The sequence below is a fragment of the Ahaetulla prasina genome, chromosome 6, assembly GCF_028640845.1.
Source record: "Ahaetulla prasina isolate Xishuangbanna chromosome 6, ASM2864084v1, whole genome shotgun sequence".
In the NCBI taxonomy this organism is placed as follows: domain Eukaryota; kingdom Metazoa; phylum Chordata; class Lepidosauria; order Squamata; family Colubridae; genus Ahaetulla; species Ahaetulla prasina.
In genome coordinates, this window is record NC_080544.1 from 2,122,657 (window position 1) to 2,142,852 (window position 20,196).

Genomic DNA, 20,196 nt, shown 5'->3' on the forward strand with positions numbered 1-20,196 from the left:
AAGGTCCCTTCCAGCTCATTCATTCTATTCTAGGAAGTTTTAAGGGCAGTTATATGCAAGTTTACCATCATCCTGGAAACGTGTACAAGAGCAAAGAAAGATTGAAGATCCACCTTTGCAAAACCTTCATAAACAGCCTTTTTGGTTTGCTTTGGATTGAACCCATTTAAGGTCAAGCTTGCTATCTGAGAGCAGTTCTGAGCCATCTACAGCTGTGAGGCTGAACGGAAGCCACTCTTCACTATCAAATTGAGTCAGGTTGGAAAAAAAAATACATCCAGGAATGCATGGCAGGGGAAGGTCACAATTGTTAATGAAAAAATTGGATGCAGTCCATGACATCTTCACTCAGCAAAGTGATTAAGAAGGCCAGGGCAGGACCATAGTTATCTCCATCTTGGTCCATCTGCCTATTAGATGAATCAATCAGATGAGCGGAAACCTCAAATTTCTCTGCAGATGTAAGACATTGGCAACCAAGCCGAGGCTGTACTGTATTTTGGCAGGCCAACAAATCCGATGGCTCCAGAAGATTTTAGGAGCATAACTCTAAGGCTGGGATGTCAAACTCAATTTCATTGAGGGCCACATCAGGATTGTGTTTGAACTTGGCGGATTGTAATCTTTCAGAGGAATACTTCTTCGACTTCCTTCTTCTCTTCAAAAAGAGAATGCAAGGAGATTTTCAGCAGAGGCAAAATCAGAATCAAATCTCCCATTAAAAATTTGCAACGAGACAAATCTATCGTACAAACAACAACCAAAGTTACGATGGCCAACAGCTACAGAAGCCAACTTTCCCTCTTCCATCCATGCGCAGAGTCCTCATTCAGAGATCTGATATGCCAACTGCTAGATTAAAAACCCCATATCTTGTTACAGCTATTTCTCAGAAATTAAAGACTTCAACCCTGATTGTTTTTGCAGTTTAAAATTATAGATTATTTGGGAAAACTCCACTGATTTTTGTTTACCTAATAATTCTATAGTGAAAGCCAGTTGGATATTTATTTTATTTATTTATTTATAATTACATTTTTATACCGCACCATCTCCCGAAGGACTCAGGGCAGTGTACAGCCAATATTAAAATACACATAACACTATGATATAAATATAATAAATAAACACTATTTTAAAAACAATTTAAAAACAAATATTTAGTGGCCGAATCACTAAAACGGTCGAAGACCGATTAAAAACCCATTAAAATTTTGCTAAAATACATTCTTAGGCTAGTCCCGCTCGATGAAATAATAAAGTTCACGCTTGAAGGCCCGGAGGTCGGGGAGTTGGCGTAACCCCAGAGGTAACTCGTTCCATAGGGCTGGTGCCGCCACAGAGAAGGCCCTCCCCCTGGGGGCCGCCAACCTACATTGTTTGGTCGACAGCACCCTGAGGAGGCCCGCTCTGTGGGAGCGCACAGGTCGTTGGGAGGCAATCGGTGGCAGAAGGCGGTCTTGCAAATACCCCGGTCCTAAGCCATGGAGTGCTTTAAAGGTGATAACCAGCACCTTGAATTGCACCCGGAAAGCTACCGGCAGCCAGTGCAGGCCGCGCAGGATGGGTGTTGTACGGGAGCAACGTGGCGCCGCGAGTTTGACACCCCTGATTTAGTTGTCACAACTGCTTGCCACAACTTTCCTTGCCACAACTGCTTCTGAAGGGGAACAAGCTATCAACCACAAACACCACAAACTGCTTTTTCAACCAGTATTCTGCCAGTTTCCCTGACTGGGCTAATTTCAAATCAGTGAAATCATTTCTATCTTATTTCCTGACTTGAAGGCATGTCTTCATCAGGTTATGAAGGAGGGTGGAGTATATAAATACGTAATTAATGTGCATTACTTATATACATATATAAATGATGTAACCTATGTACATAAGTACATAAATAATGCGAAAGGGGGGGGGGAGAAGTATACAAAAATAATGCTTTCTACTGCATTAGTGAGACCACACTTCGAGGACTGTGTCCTGTTCTGGTCACCACAATGCAAAAACAATGCTGAGGCCCTAGAAAGAGTTTAGAAAAGAGCAACCAAATAAATGTTGGAAGTGTAAAAGTAAAGAGGGGAACTTTTATCATCTACGGTGGACGTGATAAAAGCAAAAAAAAATTTGGAGTATAATTCATATTTTAATACAGAAAAATTGTAGACATGTAGACTTGATAGCAGTGTTCCAATATCTCAGGGGTTGCCACAAAGAAGTGGGAGTCGGGCTGTTCTCCAAAGCACCTGGGGGTAGAACAAGAAGCAATGGGTGGAAACTGATCAAGGAAAGAAGCAATTTAGAACTAAGGAGAAATTTCCTGACAGTTAGAACAATTAATAAGCGGAACAACTTGCCTGCAGAAGTTGTGAATGCTCCAACACTGGAAATTTTTAAGAAAATGTTGGATAACCATCTCTCTGAGATGGTGTAGGGTTTCCTGCCTGGGCAGGGGGTTGGACTAGAAGGCCTCCAAGGTCCCTTCCAACTCTGTTGTTATTGTTATTATTATAAATCTTTAAAATGGAGATAAAAATGAAACCAGAACTTTTCCTTTTGGAAAAGTTTAATGAAAAAGGTTTAATGGAAAATGAACTAGAGAAATTTTTTTGGAACTTTGTTATTGTATATGTCGACACACAAAAATGGAAGGACACTTCGATTCCTACCATGGACGAATGGTTGCAGAAGTTGATGGAGTTGTGCTGAAATGGCAAAATCTTGCCAAGAAAACCATAAAGACTAGTCCATGCAGTCACCAGGAGCCAATCACAACTCAAAGGCAGACACTGCCAAAAAATCCATGGTGAAAAATCAACATCCAACTAAAAATGAACATCCATTGCAGCAGCCATCAACAGGGTAGCAGCCTCTTGCAAGAGAAAACCCCAGTTCATTCATTCAGGATTCATATTACATCAAGGGCCGGTTTAGCTCTGCCTGGTAAGGCCTGTTATTAAGAACACAAAGCCTGCAATTACTGCAGGTTCGAGCCCGGCCCAAGGTTGACTCAGCCTTCCATCCTTTATAAGGTAGGTCAGTGATTCCCAAACTGTGAGCCGCGGCTCCCCAGGAGCGCCACCGCCACAAGGGAGGAAGCAGCGTCCGCTCCACATGCGGTGCCGCGAGATCCCAGACGCACAAAGCCAGACAACTCGGGACAACTCAAAGCCAAGGGACCCCAGCAGACAGGAAGCCCGCAGACGCCGACGACGGACCAAAGGAGAAGCGCGAGCTCCGGCCCCGCCCACCCGCCTGAACCACAGCGCCCGCCCAGACCCGCCGCCTGGCGAAACAGAGCGCACCTCCCTCAGTCTGCCCGGCGCCACTGGCCTCCCAGACCACCCGACACGCTGCCCAACACGGCCGCGCCACCACGCCGACGGCATCGGGAAAGAGGCTGCGCGAAAATAGCAAAACCACCCGTTAGTTCCTCCCAGGTGAGCCAGGCTGGAGGCGAGAACAGCCACCTCCTCCACAAGGCGGAGACCCGAGGAACAAGGGGATCGCGAGAGGCCAAACTCCGAGACCAAGCAGGGACCCCACGCCTGGGAAAGTTCCACAGAGGCCGCTCCCATCAAAGGAGACGGCGTCCATCAGCAAAACATGAGTATGCCAAACATAATACTTTTGTAATGCAAATAGACCTGGTAGGTGGTTAGCATACACTTTAAGGAAAAGACAAAACAACGTACTATAGAAAAATAGAATACAAAGGTAAAGAGAGATATCAACAGGATAAAATTAAAAAGCTTTTTAGAATATTATACAAATTTATATCTTAAAGATAATATATTGAATAGGGATATTGATAATTATTTGAAGGAATATAAGGTTAAAAATTTAACTTTAGAACAAACGGATGAATTGAATCGGCCTATAACCTCGAAGAAATTATTTTGGTAATTAAACAATTAAAATGGGGAAAACTCCTGGTAATGGATGGGCTTACAGTTAGTTATTATAGGAATTTACAGGATGAGATGTTAGGTCCACTTAAGGAATTATTTAATCAGATACAACTAGGAGGGGAATTCTCATGGAGAACCTCTTTATTTCATTGATACCAAAAGAGGAACAGGATTGTTCTAAACCTGGGAATTATAGGCCAATCTCACTTTTAAATAATGATTATAAGATTTTGTTAAAATAATAGCTAATAGATTAATGTTGATTCTGCAGCAAGAATTCATAATGATCAATCTGGATTTATAAAAGGGAGACAGATGAGGAATAATGTTAGGCAGATTGTTAATTTACTGGAGTACTTAGAAAAGAAAATTTTATTCCAGCAGCATTTATTTTTCTCGATGCAGAGAAAGCTTTTGATCGATTGCATTGGGATTTTTTATTTAAATTAATAGAAAAGATGCAATTTGGAGATGGTTTTTTAAGAATAATTAGGGCAATTTATGGAGAGCAAACAGCACAGATTATAATCAATGGTAGCTTAACAGAACCTTTTAAGATTGCGAAAGGAACAAGACAGGGATGTCCTTTATCACCATTATTGTTTATTTTAACTCTAGAACCATTATTGGATAAAATACGAGAAGTAAAGGAGATAGAGGGAATTAGAGTTAGACAGTATGAATATAAGTTAAGAGCTTTTGCAGATGATTTGGTGATTACTTTAACAAACCCTATAAATTCTAGTAAATCTTTGTTGGAAATAATTGATCAATATGGGAATGTCTCAGGGTTTAAGGTAAATCAGAAAAAGACAAAAGTGATAATAAAAATATGGCCAGACAACAGAAAGAAAAACTAGAGGAAGTAACAGGATTTGAAATTGTAAAGAAGGTTAAGTACTTAGGGTTTATATTACGTCATCAAATGTGAAATTGTATAAGAATAACTATGAGGTTTTATGGCAAAAAGTTCAGAAGGAGTTGATTGTTTGGAAAAAATTGCAATTATCTTTGCTGGGGAGAATTGCTGCTATTAAAATGAATGTTTTACCTAGATTTTTATTCCTCTTTCAGATGATACCAATAATTAAGAAAGATAAGAATCTTGAGGAATGGCAGAAGGGAATTAACAAATTTATATGGGAAGGTAAAAAAGCTAGGGTTAAAATGAAAATAATTCAAGATTCTCGGAAAGGGAGGTTTAAAATGCCTAATTTTAAATTATATTATGAAGCAGCTGCTCTCTCTGCAATAAGTGATTGGTTTAATTTAACAGAGGACAGAATTTTGAATATAGAAGGTTATGATTTGTTATATGGATGGCATGCATATTTAATTTATGACAAAAAGTGGATAAGGCCTTTAAAAATCATGTGCTAAGAAATGCCCTTCATGTGTTTGGAAAAATATTCTTATAAACTAAATTATAAGGTTCCTATATGGGCAAGTCCTAGACATACAGTAGAAAATATAAACATAGAACAGAATCAGGAAATGATTACATATAAAGATCTTTTGTATACTGAAAGAGGTAATTTGCAGTTAAAATCTCTGCAAGTATTAAGAGAGGAAGGGAAAAATTATACTTGGTTTCAATATGAGCAATTACGTGCTAGATGGAAGGGAGATCAGAAAATTGGTATAGAGCAGAACGAGGGAAATTTGGTAAAGCAAATTAGAAATCAGTCTCAGGAGCATATAAAGAGATTGTATAATGTGTTACTTGAAATAGATTCTGAAAGGGACTTGGTAAAGGACTGTATGATAAAGTGGGCACAAAATTTTCAGGAGCCAATATTATTGGAAACGTGGGAAAAAATTTGGGTTAGAAATGTTAAATTCACGCAGGCACAGAATCTGAGGGAAAATTTTTATAAAATGTTTTATAGATGGCATCTAGATCCTAAAAAATTATACCAGAAATGCAAGCAAAATGTTGGAGATGTAATTGTGATGACGCTACATATTTTCACATTTGGTGGACTTGTAAGGACATAAAGGCCTTTTGGATAAAAATTTGGTGGATTTTACAAAATGTTTTGAAAAAGAAGATAAAGTTCCTGCCGCAATTTTTCTTGTTGGGAATTATTACGGATTGTACAGTAATTGAGACTAAATTGATTTTAAATCTAATAACTGCAGCAAGATTACTAATAGGACAATATTGGAAGAAAAAAGAAGTACCAACAATAGAAGAATGGATATTGAAAGTTGCCAATTTGGCTGAGATGGCGAAGATATCAGCCTTTTTGAAAGACAATACGCAAGAAAGATACTTAAAGGAATGGAAAAAATGGATTGACTATATTCAACGAGATATCAGACTAAGAGTTATCAGACTGTTTTGAATGATTATGATGTATTATTTTTGATTGCTTTTGGGGAAGTTAGGAATTGATGATTGTAGGGTATAATTAAGTTGGGACGAAAATTTTTTAGCATATGTTTGTTTTATTTTAACTATACCTTGTGCTTGTTCCGGGAAGTCGGGGGAGGGGTTGTGAAGGGAGGGGAGGAGGGGAGGGGAGGGGGGGAAAGGGGGGGAAAAATTTTGTAAAACTTTTTGAATTAAAAAAAAAAAAAAAAAAAAGAAGAGATCGGACAGCCACTTATCTGATATAATATAGGTAATAATAATAATAATAATAATAATAATAATAATAATAATAATAATAATAATAATAATAATAATAATAATATCAGAGTCGGAGACGGCTTTGGTCACGTGGGTAGATGATCTCTGGAGGTCTCGGGACAGGGGTTGCTCCTCTGCCCTGGTCCTATTAGATCTCTCAGTGGCTTTTGATACCATCGACCATGGTATCCTGCTGCGACGGCTGGGGGGTTTAGGAGTGGGGGGCACCGTTTTTCGGTGGTTCTCTTCCTATCTCTCTGACCGATCGCAGACGGTGTTGGCAGGGGGGCAGAGATCGACCTCAAGGCACCTCATGTGTGGGGTGCCACAGGGGTCGGTTCTCTCGCCTCTCCTGTTCAACGTCTATATGAAGCCGCTGGGTGAGATTATCCGTGGTTTCGGGGTGAAATGTCATCTGTACGCTGATGACACTCAGCTGTACATTTCCACCTCTAACCACCCCAACGAAGCCGTTGAAGTGATGTCCCAGTGTCTGGAGGCCGTGCGGGTCTGGATGGGGAAGAACAGGCTTCAGCTCAACCCTTCCAAGACGGAGTGACTGTGGATGCTGGCATCCCAGTACAGCCAGCTGATTCCATCGCTGGCTGTTGGGGGCGAATCATTGGCCTCCAGGGAGAGGGTTCGCAACTTAGGCGTTCTCCTGGATGATTGGCTGTCTCTAGAAGAACATATGACGGCCGTCGCCAGGGGACCTTTTTATCAGGTGCGCCTGATTCGCCAGTTGCGTCCCTTCCTGGACCGGGATTCCCTATGCACGGTCACTCATGCCCTTGTCACTTCCCGCCTGGACTACTGCAATGCTCTCTACATGGGGCTCCCCTTGAAGAGCACCAGGAGGCTCCAACTGGTCCAGAATGCGGCTGCGCGGGTGATAGAGGGAGCACCACGATGCTCCCATGTAACACCTCTCCTGCGCAAGCTGCACTGGCTGCCAGTGGTCTTCCGGGTGCAATTCAAGGTGTTGGTTATCACCTTTAAAGCGCTCCATGGCATAGGACCGGGTTATTTACGGGACCGCCTACTGCCACCAATAGCCGCCCATCGACCTGTGCGCTCCCACAGGGAGCGCCTCCTCAGGGTGCCGTCAGTCAAACAATGCCCCTTCTCCGTGGGGGCTCCTGCCCTTTGGAATGAGCTGCCTCCGGGGTTGCGTCAACTCCCCGACCTCCGGACCTTCAAACGCGAGCTCAAGATTTTCTTATTCCACCATGTGGGGCTGGCATAACGAAATTTTAATGGGGGTTTTATGAAGGTTTTTAGGATAGTTTTAACTTATTTGGCCAATCTTAGAATTAGTTTTTTAATATATTTTAACTTTTGTTTATGTTGTTGTTTTTATCTTGGCTGTAAACCGCCCTGAGTCCTTTGGGAGAAGGGTGGTATAGAAATCCAATAAATAAATAAATAAATAAATAAATAAATAAATAAATAAATAAATAAAGAAAGAAAGAAAGAAAGAAAGAAAGAAAGAAAGAGTTGGAAGGGACCTTGGAGGTCTTCTAGTCCAACCCCCTGCTTAGGCAGGAAACCCTACACCACTTCAGACAAATGGTTATCCAACATCTTCTTAAAAACTTCCAGTGTTGGAGCATTCACAACTTCTGCAGGCAAGTTGTTCCACTGATTAATTGTTCTAACCGTCAGGAAATTTCTCCTTAGTTCTAAGTTGCTTCTCTCCTTGATTAGTTTCCATCCATTGCTTCTTGTTCTACCCTCAGGTGCTTTGGAGAATAGTTTGACTCCCTCTTCTTTGTGGCAACCCCTGAGATATTGGAACACTGCTATCATGTCTCCCCTAGGTTCTCCTGCTTGAGCAGGGGGCTGGACTAGAAGACCTCCAAGGTCCCTTCCAGCTCATTCATTCTATTCTAGGAAGTTTTAAGGGCAGTTATATGCAAGTTTACCATCATCCTGGAAACGTGTACAAGAGCAAAGAAAGATTGAAGATCCACCTTTGCAAAACCTTCATAAACAGCCTTTTTGGTTTGCTTTGGATTGAACCCATTTAAGGTCAAGCTTGCTATCTGAGAGCAGTTCTGAGCCATCTACAGCTGTGAGGCTAAACGGAAGCCACTCTTCACTATCAAATTGAGTCAGGTTGAAAAAAAAATACATCCAGGAATGCATGGCAGGGGAAGGTCACAATTGTTAATGAAAAAATTGGATGCAGTCCATGACATCTTCACTCAGCAAAGTGATTAAGAAGGCCAGGGCAGGACCATAGTTATCTCCATCTTGGTCCATCTGCCTATTAGATGAATCAATCAGATGAGCGGAAACCTCAAATTTCTCTGCAGATGTAAGACATTGGCAACCAAGCCGAGGCTGTACTGTATTTTGGCAGACCAACAAATCCGATGGCTCCAGAAGATTTTAGGAGCATAACTCTAAGGCTGGGATGTCAAACTCAATTTCATTGAGGGCCACATCAGGATTGTGTTTGAACTTGGTGGACTGTAATCTTTCAGAGGAATACTTCTTCGACTTCCTTCTTCTCTTCAAAAAGAGAATGCAAGGAGATTTTCAGCAGAGGCAAAATCAGAATCAAATCTCCCATTAAAAATTTGCAACGAGACAAATCTATCGTACAAACAACAACCAAAGTTACGATGGCCAACAGCTACAGAAGCCAACTTTCCCTCTTCCATCCATGCGCAGAGTCCTCATTCAGAGATCTGATGTGCCAACTGCTAGATTAAAAACCCCATATCTTGTTACAGCTATTTCTCAGAAATTAAAGACTTCAACCCTGATTGTTTTTGCAGTTTAAAATTATAGATTATTTGGGAAAACTCCACTGATTTTTGTTTACCTAATAATTCTATAGTGAAAGCCAGTTGGATATTTATTTTATTTATTTATTTATAATTACATTTTTATACTGCACCATCTCCCGAAGGACTCAGGGCGGTGTACAGCCAATATTAAAATACACATAACACTATGATATAAATATAATAAATAAACACTATTTAAAAAACAATTTAAAAACAAATATTTAGTGGCCGAATCACTAAAACGGTCGAAGACCGATTAAAAACCCATTAAAATTTTGCTAAAATACATTCTTAGGCTAGTCCCGCTCGGTGAAATAATAAAGTTCACGCTTGAAGGCCCGGAGGTCGGGGAGTTGGCGTAACCCCAGAGGTAACTCGTTCCATAGGGCTGGTGCCGCCACAGAGAAGGCCCTCCCCCTGGGGGCCGCCAACCTACATTGTTTGGTCAACAGCACCCTGAGGAGGCCCGCTCTGTGGGAGCGCACAGGTCGTTGGGAGGCAATCGGTGGCAGAAGGCGGTCTCGCAAATACCCCGGTCCTAAGCCATGGAGTGCTTTAAAGGTGATAACCAGCACCTTGAATTGCACCCGGAAAGCTACCGGCAGCCAGTGCAGGCCGCGCAGGATGGGTGTTGTACGGGAGCAACGTGGTGCCCCCTCTATCACCCACGCGGCCGCATTCTGGACTAGCTGGAGCCTCCCAGTGCTCTTCAAGGGGAGCCCCATGTAGAGAGCATGGGTATACAGTGGTTAAGGCACTAAGATAGAAACCAGGATACCCTGAGTTCTAGTCCTGCCTTAGACCCAAAGCTGGCTGAGTGACCATGGGCCACTCAACCTTTCTGAGCCCTAGGAAGAAGTCAATGGCAAAATCTTGCCAAGAAAACCATAAAGACTAGTCCATGCAGTCACCAGGAGCCAATCACAACTCAAAGGCAGACACTGCCAAAAAATCCATGGTGAAAAATCAACATCCAACTAAAAATGAACATCCATTGCAGCAGCCATCAACAGGGTAGCAGCCTCTTGCAAGAGAAAACCCCAGTTCATTCATTCAGGATTCATATTACATCAAAAGTATCAACAATGTGCAAAGGATGAAAATCCTAAATCTTTGTTGTCTATCAAGCTCTATTTTTATATGGTTTAATTTAAACAAAAAAGAAAAAGAAAGAAAACACGCTGAAAAGGAAAATATCAGCTTCATGAAAAAGAAGAAAATCTTAAGATAAAATAGTTTACATCAATACGAAGAAGTGTAAATCATAAAATTAACTGGACCTATCAATTCATCCATTTTATATATGTAACAATTAACAAAGTAAAAAGAACACGTATATCTGAAAACAAAACAGTAACTTAAAACTGGTCAAAGCGGCTGGGAAAATGTATTGAAATGTGAGGTTATCACTATGTGTCAGGATAAAAGGGGTAATGTAACAATACATGTTTTACACTTTCAACAGTTCTGCCAAAAGTCAAAGTATATTTGCAACAAAACTTCTGGCCATAGAAGCAATACTGGAAAGTAAGAAATAGAACCAAATAAAACTTAGAAAAATGAAAAATTTAGAAAAAACAATTGGCTTGAAACCCAGAGCTTCATTTATCTTCCGGCATGTCTGTGGGAACCAGCCACACCAATCATGGAAGCCATTTTGTGAGTTTCCATAATAAGCTCCCAAATATGCCCTTGAGCTGACAAAGATCAAAGATGACTTATTTCATAAAACACGAAAAATGAAAAAATAATTGACAAAACTGCCGTGATACAGGGGCAGAAACCATAACTAGCATCCAGACACAACTGACATAAAAGCAGATTAAGGCAATACAAGGGTGCAGACAAGGAAATTATTAGAATTTTGTCAACAACCAAATTCATAGCCTTGGGTCAATTAAAATCTTTGTTTGACTTTTCCAACAAAAAGAAGAGTAGGAAACTCCCTTATAATTTATTTTTAACCTCCAGATATTGCCAGTTCACTCCCTCTACAAGAGCTATCCTAAAATGGACACTGGTTAAAAATATCTGCTAGCTGGACTGGGCTGAAGGTATTTGGGGTTTCATAAAGTGGGAACATTTTTGATGAACATCTTACCAAATTCCTGTGGAGAACACAAAACCATTTTGAGATAAAGCTGGCTAAATAGAGAAGGGTTAGAAGGCCACACATGCCACAGTGAACTCCTTGGGACAAACTAAAACCAAATAAAAATAACGGGCTGAGAAAAATCTGAAGAGTTCAGGGATCGGCAAACTCCAGCTCAAAAGCTATAAGCAGCTTTCTAATTGTGGCGACAGAAAATGGACCGCGAGTTCTGCCATTTTGAGATGGGGAACAAGTCAATCCCTAAAATTGGCACGGTGCACTTCAGAAATAGCTTCTCCCCCCCCCCACAAGTCCCCTTTGACAGGTCATAAGGAATCATCTGGTCGGGCTGTGGCTCTCAAAATGTGTGACTGGAGAATGCTGGGCCACAAATCATGGTCCATCTCTGGTTTAGCTTCTGGTAGCAAAGGAGAAGGGAAGACATATTTGAAGACACATTTGGAGTCCTCAACTTGCCATGATTCGTTTAGTGACCATTTGAAATTACAACGGCACTGAAAAAAAGCGACTTAATGATCGTTTTTCACACTTAAAGACTCTAGCAACATTCCCGATATCGCATGATCAAAATTTGGAAGTTTGGCATGCGTTTATGATGGTTGCGATATCCCAGGGGCATGTGATCCTCTTTTGGAACCTCCTAATAAACAATGGGGAAGCCAGGTTCACTTAGCAACCAGGTTACTAACTTAATATGTAGATTCACTTAACAACAGTGCCAAGGAAAGTCATAAAATGGAGCAAAATTAACTTAACAGCAGGATGGATTTGATTTAAATCAAGTCGATTTAAATCACAATTTAAATCTTGATTTAGTTCAGTAGTAAAAAGCCTTGATTATAAAATCAACTCAATTTAAATCAGGAATAAGTAGAATAAGTAGAATAAGTTTTTTAACTGTTATTTTAGTCTGTATTTATATGTACTTTTTTACTTGCCTGTGAACCGCCCTGAGTCCCTAGGGAGATAGGGCGGTATATAAATGTGATAAAATAAATAATAAATAAATAAATAAATAAATTGTTTTTTTTTAAAGAGCAACTGTCATCTCTGTTCCACAACAGCTCCTCCTCTGACCGGCTGTTGACTCACGACAGTCCCAATATTGCAGAATATACCGCCTCCTGCTACATAACTTAAGCTCCATTTCATGCTGAATAAACTAAATTATGAATATATCTTAAATAGAAAACGATCTTTAGATAGATTTTTACTCCAAAAGCATTTTATTAAAATAAATTTAATACAAATAAAAAAATCCGATTTAAATAAAAAAGTCCGATTAAAAAAAAATTTTTTTAAACGATTTTTATCCACCCTGCTTAACAGCTATCTTACTCCACAAGGAAAATATTGTGGGCTCAAATATTTGTGGCCATACGTCGAGGAGTACTTGTACTTTCTGTAGCTGTCTGATTCTCAAGCCACTTCTATCTGCTGAGGAATAAAGAGGAAGAAGGATCTAAGAGTGGAAACTCAGGTCAACTCAGGAGCATAACATAAGAGAAGAAGTCCTGCAGGAACTCCACAGGGCAGCTTGCTTTCATTTGCAATCAGCAATCAAGAAGTGGGGTGCAAGGAGAGGGGTTAATGGGGGACCAAGCAGGAAAAGAGACTCCTTCAGTCACTTCCCTTGCAGACGGAATGTTGTACTGCACCCTTCATTTGTAACTGTTCCTGCCTATTGTGACATTGTATTAATTACATCATCTGGCCCTGGGCTGTTTCTGGATCTTTTTAGCAGGCAACAGAGTAATTCAGAAGCTGGGGAGAAAAGCCTTTTTTGATCTGAATTTCTTTCTTTTCTTTTTTTAAACAAGTGATGGTAAATCAGAGAGGAAGAAACCCTTTGAATAAAAGGGTCGCAATGGAAATTAGGAAAGTTAGATGAATCTCTAATGCAGGAGTCAAAATAGGTGAGGTGGAAAAATTCCTAGAAAGAGGGAAAATAACCCTAGAAGTTGTTTTAATAAGCAGAAAGTTGGGGAAGGCAAAACGGAGGTTTGGGGAAGGCTAACACAGGATCAGACTGAGTGAGTGTTTGGATCAATAGGAATTCTCAGTCCAAGTTTGAGACACTGAAAAAAAACATTTGTACATGAAGCTGCTTGGCCCCCCCACCAGGCAGACCAGACCAGGAAATCCACTCCCCAGGAAGGTTAGGATTACTTTTACTGAAATTGCCTGTAACAACAGAATCTTCTGGAGTTTCAAAATGTTTTGGCTTTTTTTGCCTGTGGATCTCCATCCAGGTCATCTTCCTTATTCTCTACACCAGGGGTATCCACCAGCAGTGGTGGAATTCAAATTTTTTTACTCTGGTTCTGTGCATGTCTTGGTGGATGTGGTGTGGCTTGGTGGGCGTGTCTTGCAGAGGTGGGTTTCAGCAGGTTCTGACCAGTTCTGGAGAACCAGTAGCAGAAATACTAAGTAGTTCGGAGAACTGGTAGTAAAAATTCTGATTGGCCCCATCGCCATCTATTCTCTGCCTCCCAAGTCCCAGATGATTGGGAGGAAATGGGGGATTTTGCAGTAACCTTCCCCTGGATTGGGGTCGGAATGGAGATTTTACAGTATCCTTCCCATGCCACGCCTACCAAGCCATGCCCACCAAGCCATGCCACACCACCAAGCCACACCCACAAAACCGGTAGTAAATTTTTTTGAAACCCACCACTGGTGGGAATTGCAGGGAAAGGATATTGCAAAATCTCCATTCCTACCCCACTCTGGGGCCAGCCAGAGGTGGTATTTGCTGGTTCTCTGAACTACTCAAAATTTCTGCTACTGGTTCTCCAGAACCTGTCAGAACCTGCTGAATTTCACCACGGGTCATGTGACATATCACAACTTTTTCCTTTCACTAAACTGGATGCGTAACGCATCCGACTCGCGGGACGTGCGTTTGACACCCTGCTCTGCACCAAGGGTTCTCAACTTTAGGTCCAGAATATCTAGACCTCAACTCCCAGAATTCTCCAGCCATGATAGGGCTTTATTCTTTGCTCACACAAAGACAGTCGTAAAACCATTTTGTGGTGCTGATGAGAAGGAAAAAAAATACACCGGCAGGTAACTGGCATCAATAGGACCGCAATTAATTCCAAGAAGGCCTGACTTTTTCCCCAACGCTCCAAGACATCTCTTTACTTTTCACACTCAGCATCCCAGGCAGTCTCTCTCTAAGATCCGACAAACCGTCCCTCCAGTGTAGGACAGAGCCTTGGCCATCTGCAAAGAGGCCAAAAGACCCAGCCCAGGAACTCAGGAAACCCTCCTGCTTGTGACAGAGCAGCCAATAAAGCTAAGGAACCACAAGGGACACCAAGATTTGAGGGGAGGAAGAATAACAGAAAGCCAGGAGGAGCTTCTTCTTAGGCGGGGGTTGGACTAGATGACCTATAAGGTCCCTTCCAATCTGTTAAATGAAAAGGCAACCTGGACATTGTGGGAAGAGAAGGCTCATGGCAATGAGTTAAGTGCAGGGGTCTCCAACCTTGGAGTTCTAGGAGTTGAAGTCCACAAGTCTTAAACTTACCAAGGTTGGAGACCCCTGAGTTAACAGTTAAGGCAACGGCCCCTGGAAACAGCACATCCTTGAAGGCTCTTCCTTGGAAGTAAAATCCACCCATCAGGAGGGTCTTACAAGCAAAGGGAGGGGGGGGAAATGAATCGGTTTTACTCATTCTTAAAAAAAAGAAAAAGGAAAGAAGGCAACTCCCTGGGGGAAATCCATTCCTGGGCAGGAGGAGAGCTTGGCCAGTCCACCGGAAGGCGTTTTGAGAAGGAGAAAAGCAGGCAAGGAAACTTGTCAGGAAGTTCCAGAAGGAGCTGGTTCTCTTCTGGGCTGGAGGGGGAAGGAAGGAAGGAAAGAAAGAAAGAAAGAAAGAAAGAAGAAAAATGAAGGAAGGAAGGAAGGAAAGAAAAAAAGAAAGGAAAAATGAAGGAAGGAAGGAAGGAAAGAAAGAAAGAAAGAGGAAAAATGAAGGAAGGAAGGAAGGAAGGAAAGAAAGAAAGAAAGAGGAAAAATGAAGGAAGGAAGGAAGGAAGAAAGAAAGAGGAAAAATGAAGGAAGGAAGGAAGGAAGGAAGGAAGAAGGAAGAAAGGAAGGAAGGAAGGAAGGAAAGAAAGAAAGAGGAAAAATGAAGGAAGGAAGGAAAGAAAGAAAGAAAGAAAGAAAGAGGAAAAATGAAGGAAGGAAGGAAGGAAGGAAGGAAGGAAGGAAGGAAGAAAGGAAGATAAAACGTAAGAGGAAGAAGGAAGGAAGGAAGGAAAGAAGGAAGAAAGAAAGGAAGATTAAACGTAAGAGGAAGAAGGAAGGAAGGAAAGAAAGAAAGAAGGAGTGGAAGGAAGGAAGGAGGGAAGGGAAGGGAAGGAAGGAAGGAAGGAATCGGCTTTCCCGAGAACGGCCTGCTCCGGGCCGGGGGAGGGGGGCAACCAAGAAGTTTAGCCGGGACTTCACCGGCGGTCGCAAAGCCGCATTACCCCCCTCGCCTTCTACCAACCGCCCCTCAATCCTTGCCAGCGCGGGGCCCCTGAGCCCACCAAGCCATGCCACACCCACAAAACCGGTAGTAAAATTCTGATTGGCCCCATCGCCATCTATTCTCTGCCTCCCAAGTCCCAGATGATTGGGAGGAAATGGGATTTTGCAGTAACCTTCCCTGGATTGGGGTCGGAATGGAGATTTTACAGTATCCTTCCCATGCCACGCCTACCAAGCCATGCCACACCCACAGAACTGGTAGTAAAATTCTGATTGGCCCCATCGCCATCTATTCTCTGCCTCCCAAGTCCCAGATGATTGGGAGGAAATGGGATTTTGCAGTAACCTTCCCTGGATTGGGGTCGGAATGGAGATTTTACAGTATCCTTCCCATGCCACGCCTACCAAGCCATGCCACACCACCAAGCCACACCCACCAAGCCATGCCATGCCCACCAAGCCACACCCACAAAACCGGTAGTAAATTTTTTTGAAACCCACCACTGGTGGGGTGGGAAGCCCGGCGGACTTTGGGACGGAGCCGGAGCTGCAGCCTCAGCCAAGGGCTTCTCCGGAGCTGCAGCCGCGCCGGGACTTACTGCTTGTGACAGAGCAGCCAATAAAGCTGAGGAAGCACAAGGGACACCAAGATTTGAGGGGAGGAAGAATAACAGAAAGCCAGGAGGAGCTTCTTCTTAGGCGGGGGTTGGACTAGATGACCTATAAGGTCCCTTCCAATCTGTTAAATGAAAAGGCAACCTGGACATTGTGGGAAGAGAAGGCTCATGGCAATGAGTTAAGTGCAGGGGTCTCCAACCTTGGAGTTCTAGGAGTTGAAGTCCACAAGTCTTAAACTTACCAAGGTTGGAGACCCCTGAGTTAACAGTTAAGGCAACGGCCCCTGGAAAAAGACATCCTTGAAGGCTCTTCCTTGGAAGTAAAATCCACCCATCAGGAGGGTCTTACAAGCAAAGGGAGGGGGGGAAATGAATCGGTTTTACTCATTCTTTAAAAAAAGAAAAAGGAAAGAAGGCAACTCCCTGGGGGAAATCCATTCCTGGGCAGGAGGAGAGCTTGGCCAGTCCACCGGAAGGCGTTTTGAGAAGGAGAAAAGCAGGCAAGGAAACTTGTCAGGAAGTTCCAGAAGGAGCTGCTTCTCTTCTGGGCTGGAGGGGGGGGAAGGAAGGAAGGAGGGGAAGGAAGGAAGAAAAGAAAGAAGAAAGGGGGGAGAAAGGAAGGGAGGAAAGGAAGGAAAGAAAAGAAAGAAGAAAGGAGGGAAGAAGGAAAGGAGGGAGGGAAGGAAGGAGGGAAGAAAGGAAGGAAGGAGGGAAGGAAGGAAAGAAAGAAGAAAGGGGAGAAAGGAAGGAAGGAAAGGAAGGAAAGAAAAGAAAGAAGAAAGGAGGGGAAGAATGGAAGGAAGGAAAGGAAGGAAAGAAGGAAGGAGGGGAAGAAAGGAAGGAAGGAGGGGAAGGAAGGAAAGAAAAGAAAGAAGAAAGGGGGGAGAAAGGAAGGAAGGAAAGGAAGGAAAGAAAAGAAAAGAAAGAAGAAAGGAGGGGAAGAATGGAAGGAAGGAAAGGAAGGAAAGAAGGAAGGAGGGGAAGGAAGGAAAGAAAAGAAAGAAAAAAGGGGAGAAAGGAAGGAGGGGAAGAATGAAAGGGAGGAAAGGAAGGAAAGAAGGAAGGAGTGGAAGGAAGGAAAAGAAGGAGGGGAAGGAAGGAAGAAGGGGAAGGAAGGAAAGAAAAGAAAGAAAGAAGGAGTGGAAGGAAGGAAGGAGGGAAGGGAAGGGAAGGAAGGAAGGAAGGAATCGGCTTTCCCGAGAACGGCCTGCTCCGGGCCGGGGGAGGGGAGCAACCAAGAAGTTTAGCCGGGACTTCACCGGCGGTCGCAAAGCCGCATTACCCCCCTCGCCTTCTACCAACCGCCCCTCAATCCTTGCCAGCGCGGGGCCCCGAGCCCACCGAGGCAGCTTCGCCGAGGAGGCGCCGAGTTCTCCCCGCCTCGCCCCTCCGCTCACCCGGACCAGGTTGCTGACGGCGGCTTGCACGGCGGCCACCGGGGCGGTGAGGTCCGGGATGGCCTTGCCGTCCACCTCGCCCTCCTCGTGCATGATGACCAGGTGGGAGATCTGCTGGGCCACCGGCTCCAGGATGCTCTCGATCGTGCGGGTGTGGAAGACCGGCATGGCTGCGGCAAAGAAGCCCTTCGCACTCGGCGGCGCCAAAGAAACTTCCGACGGCTGACCCGCCGGCCCCGGGACCGAGCGCTTGCTGGGGTGGGAAGCCCGGCGGACTTTGGGGACGGAGCCGGAGCCGGAGCCGCAGCCTCAGCCAAGGGCTTCTCCGGAGCTGCAGCCGCGCCGGGACTTACTGCCCCCCCCCTCCAGCCCCCCCACAAAAAAAAAAAAAATCTTCGGCTTCGCCCGGCTCAGCCCCTCCGCTCCTCAAACCTTCCGCAGCCACGGACCGACGCCACGCCCCCCCTCCAATCTTGCCGCGTCTCCGCCAATGACGGACCGCCAGCCCTGCCCTGATTGGAGGGGGGGCCCACATTCCGACTCCTCCCCTTCTCCTCCCTGCTTCCCCCCCCCTCCCCACTTCCAGTCGCTTGGCTGCTCCGCCACTGGCCGTCCCGGGCTCCGCGTGACGTCAGGCATTCTGGAGTCCATATAAGGCGATGATGAAAGCCGGGAGCCTTCGGGACTCGGGCGGGGCGGGAGAGGATTCCAGCGAGGGGGAAAAAAAAAGAGCCAGAGCCCGCCCCGCCCCCTTCCCTGGAACTTTGCTCCTGCCCCGCTTCGGGCGATCCTTCGCGATCTCTTCCCTACGGGCGACTTTTCCATAGGTGCGCGCAGTCCCGCTCGCTTTAGTTCAGGTGTCTCCAACCTTGGCCACTTTTAGCCTGGGGAACTTCAACTCCCAGAAGCTGGCTGGGGGATTCTGGGAGTTGAAGTCTGCCAGGCTTAAAAGTGGCCAAAGTTGGAGATCCCTGCTTTAGCTGATGCTGGAGATGAGCGTTGCAGTAGCTGGGTTTGGAGAGTTCCCCCAAAGGGCCTTGACTACGATTCCCTTCAGAGCCCCCTGTATTTCTGGGGAGGTGGGGTCTGGTGCCTTTCCCCATTCATCTCCCCAGGCTGAAGGTTGACTCTTCTTTCCATCCTTCCGAGGTGGGTTAAAATGACCCAGATGGTTGGGGGCCATAGGCTGACTCGCTAAACCGCATAGAGAGGGGGCTGTAAAGCACTGAGAAGCAGTATATAAGTCTAAGTGCTATTGCTATTGCCTCAGCCTTCCATCCTTCCAATGTTGGTAAAATGAGGACCCAGATTGTTGGGGGCAAGATGCTGACTCTCTAAACCAGGGGTCCCCAACCTTGGCAACTTTAAGCCTGCTGGGTGGGGTATTCTGGGAGTTGAAGTCCTCCAGGCTTAAAGTTGCCAAGGTTGGGGACCCCTGCTCTAAACTGCTTAGAGAGGGCTATAACTTGTTGCTGGCAATCCTGTGTGCTCTCCCCACTTCTCTTCTCTCTGTATACCAATGACTGCATCTCCAATGATCCATCTGTTAAGCTACTGAAGTTCGCAGATGATACAACAGTGATTGGTCTCATTCGAGACAATGACGAATCCGCATATAGACGAGAGGTCGAACGACTAGCCTTGTGGTGCAACCAAAACAATCTGGAACTGAACACACTCAAAACCGTAGAAATGGTGGTAGATTTTAGGAAAAACCCTTCCATACTTCCACCTCTCACAATACTTGACAACACAGTATCAACAGTAGAAACCTTCAAATTTCTGGGTTCTATCATATCGCAAGATCTCAAATGGACAGCTAACATCAAAACATCATTAAAAAGGACAACAAAGAATGTTCTTTCTGCGCCAACTCAGTAAGCTCAAACTGCCCAAGGAGCTGCTGATCCAATTCTACAGAGGAATTATTGAGTCTGTCATTTGCACCTCTATAACTGTCTGGTTCGGTTCTGCAACCCAACAAGAAAAACACAGACTTCAGAGGATAATTAGAACTGCAGAAAAATAATTGCTACCAACTTGCCTTCCATTGAGGACCTGTATACTGCATGAATCAAGAAGAGGGCCGTGAAAATATTTGCAGATCCCTCGCATCCTGGACATAAACTGTTTCAACTCCTACCTCAAACGACGCTATAGAGCACTGCACACCAGAACAACTAGACACAAGAACAGTTTTTTCCAAGGCCATCACTCTGCTAAACAAATAATTCCCTCAACA

General features: G+C 44.1%; 1 protein-coding gene across 4 annotated transcripts in view; it reads right to left on the bottom strand.

Moving 5' to 3' along the window:
* The window catches only part of VCL (vinculin), a 115,318-nt gene extending 97,020 nt beyond the window's left edge, over nucleotides 1-18,298 (bottom strand). For 2 of the 4 annotated variants that reach the window (XM_058188625.1, XM_058188624.1), the window contains exon 1: nucleotides 17,955-18,298. In XM_058188625.1, coding sequence (XP_058044608.1) covers nucleotides 17,955-18,122 — 168 coding nt within the window. In that variant the 5' untranslated portion in view covers nucleotides 18,123-18,298. The remainder of the gene's footprint in view (nucleotides 1-17,954) is intronic. The other 2 variants (XM_058188629.1, XM_058188627.1) reach the window with 1 other exon arrangement.
* Nucleotides 18,299-20,196: the final 1,898 nt, after the last annotated feature.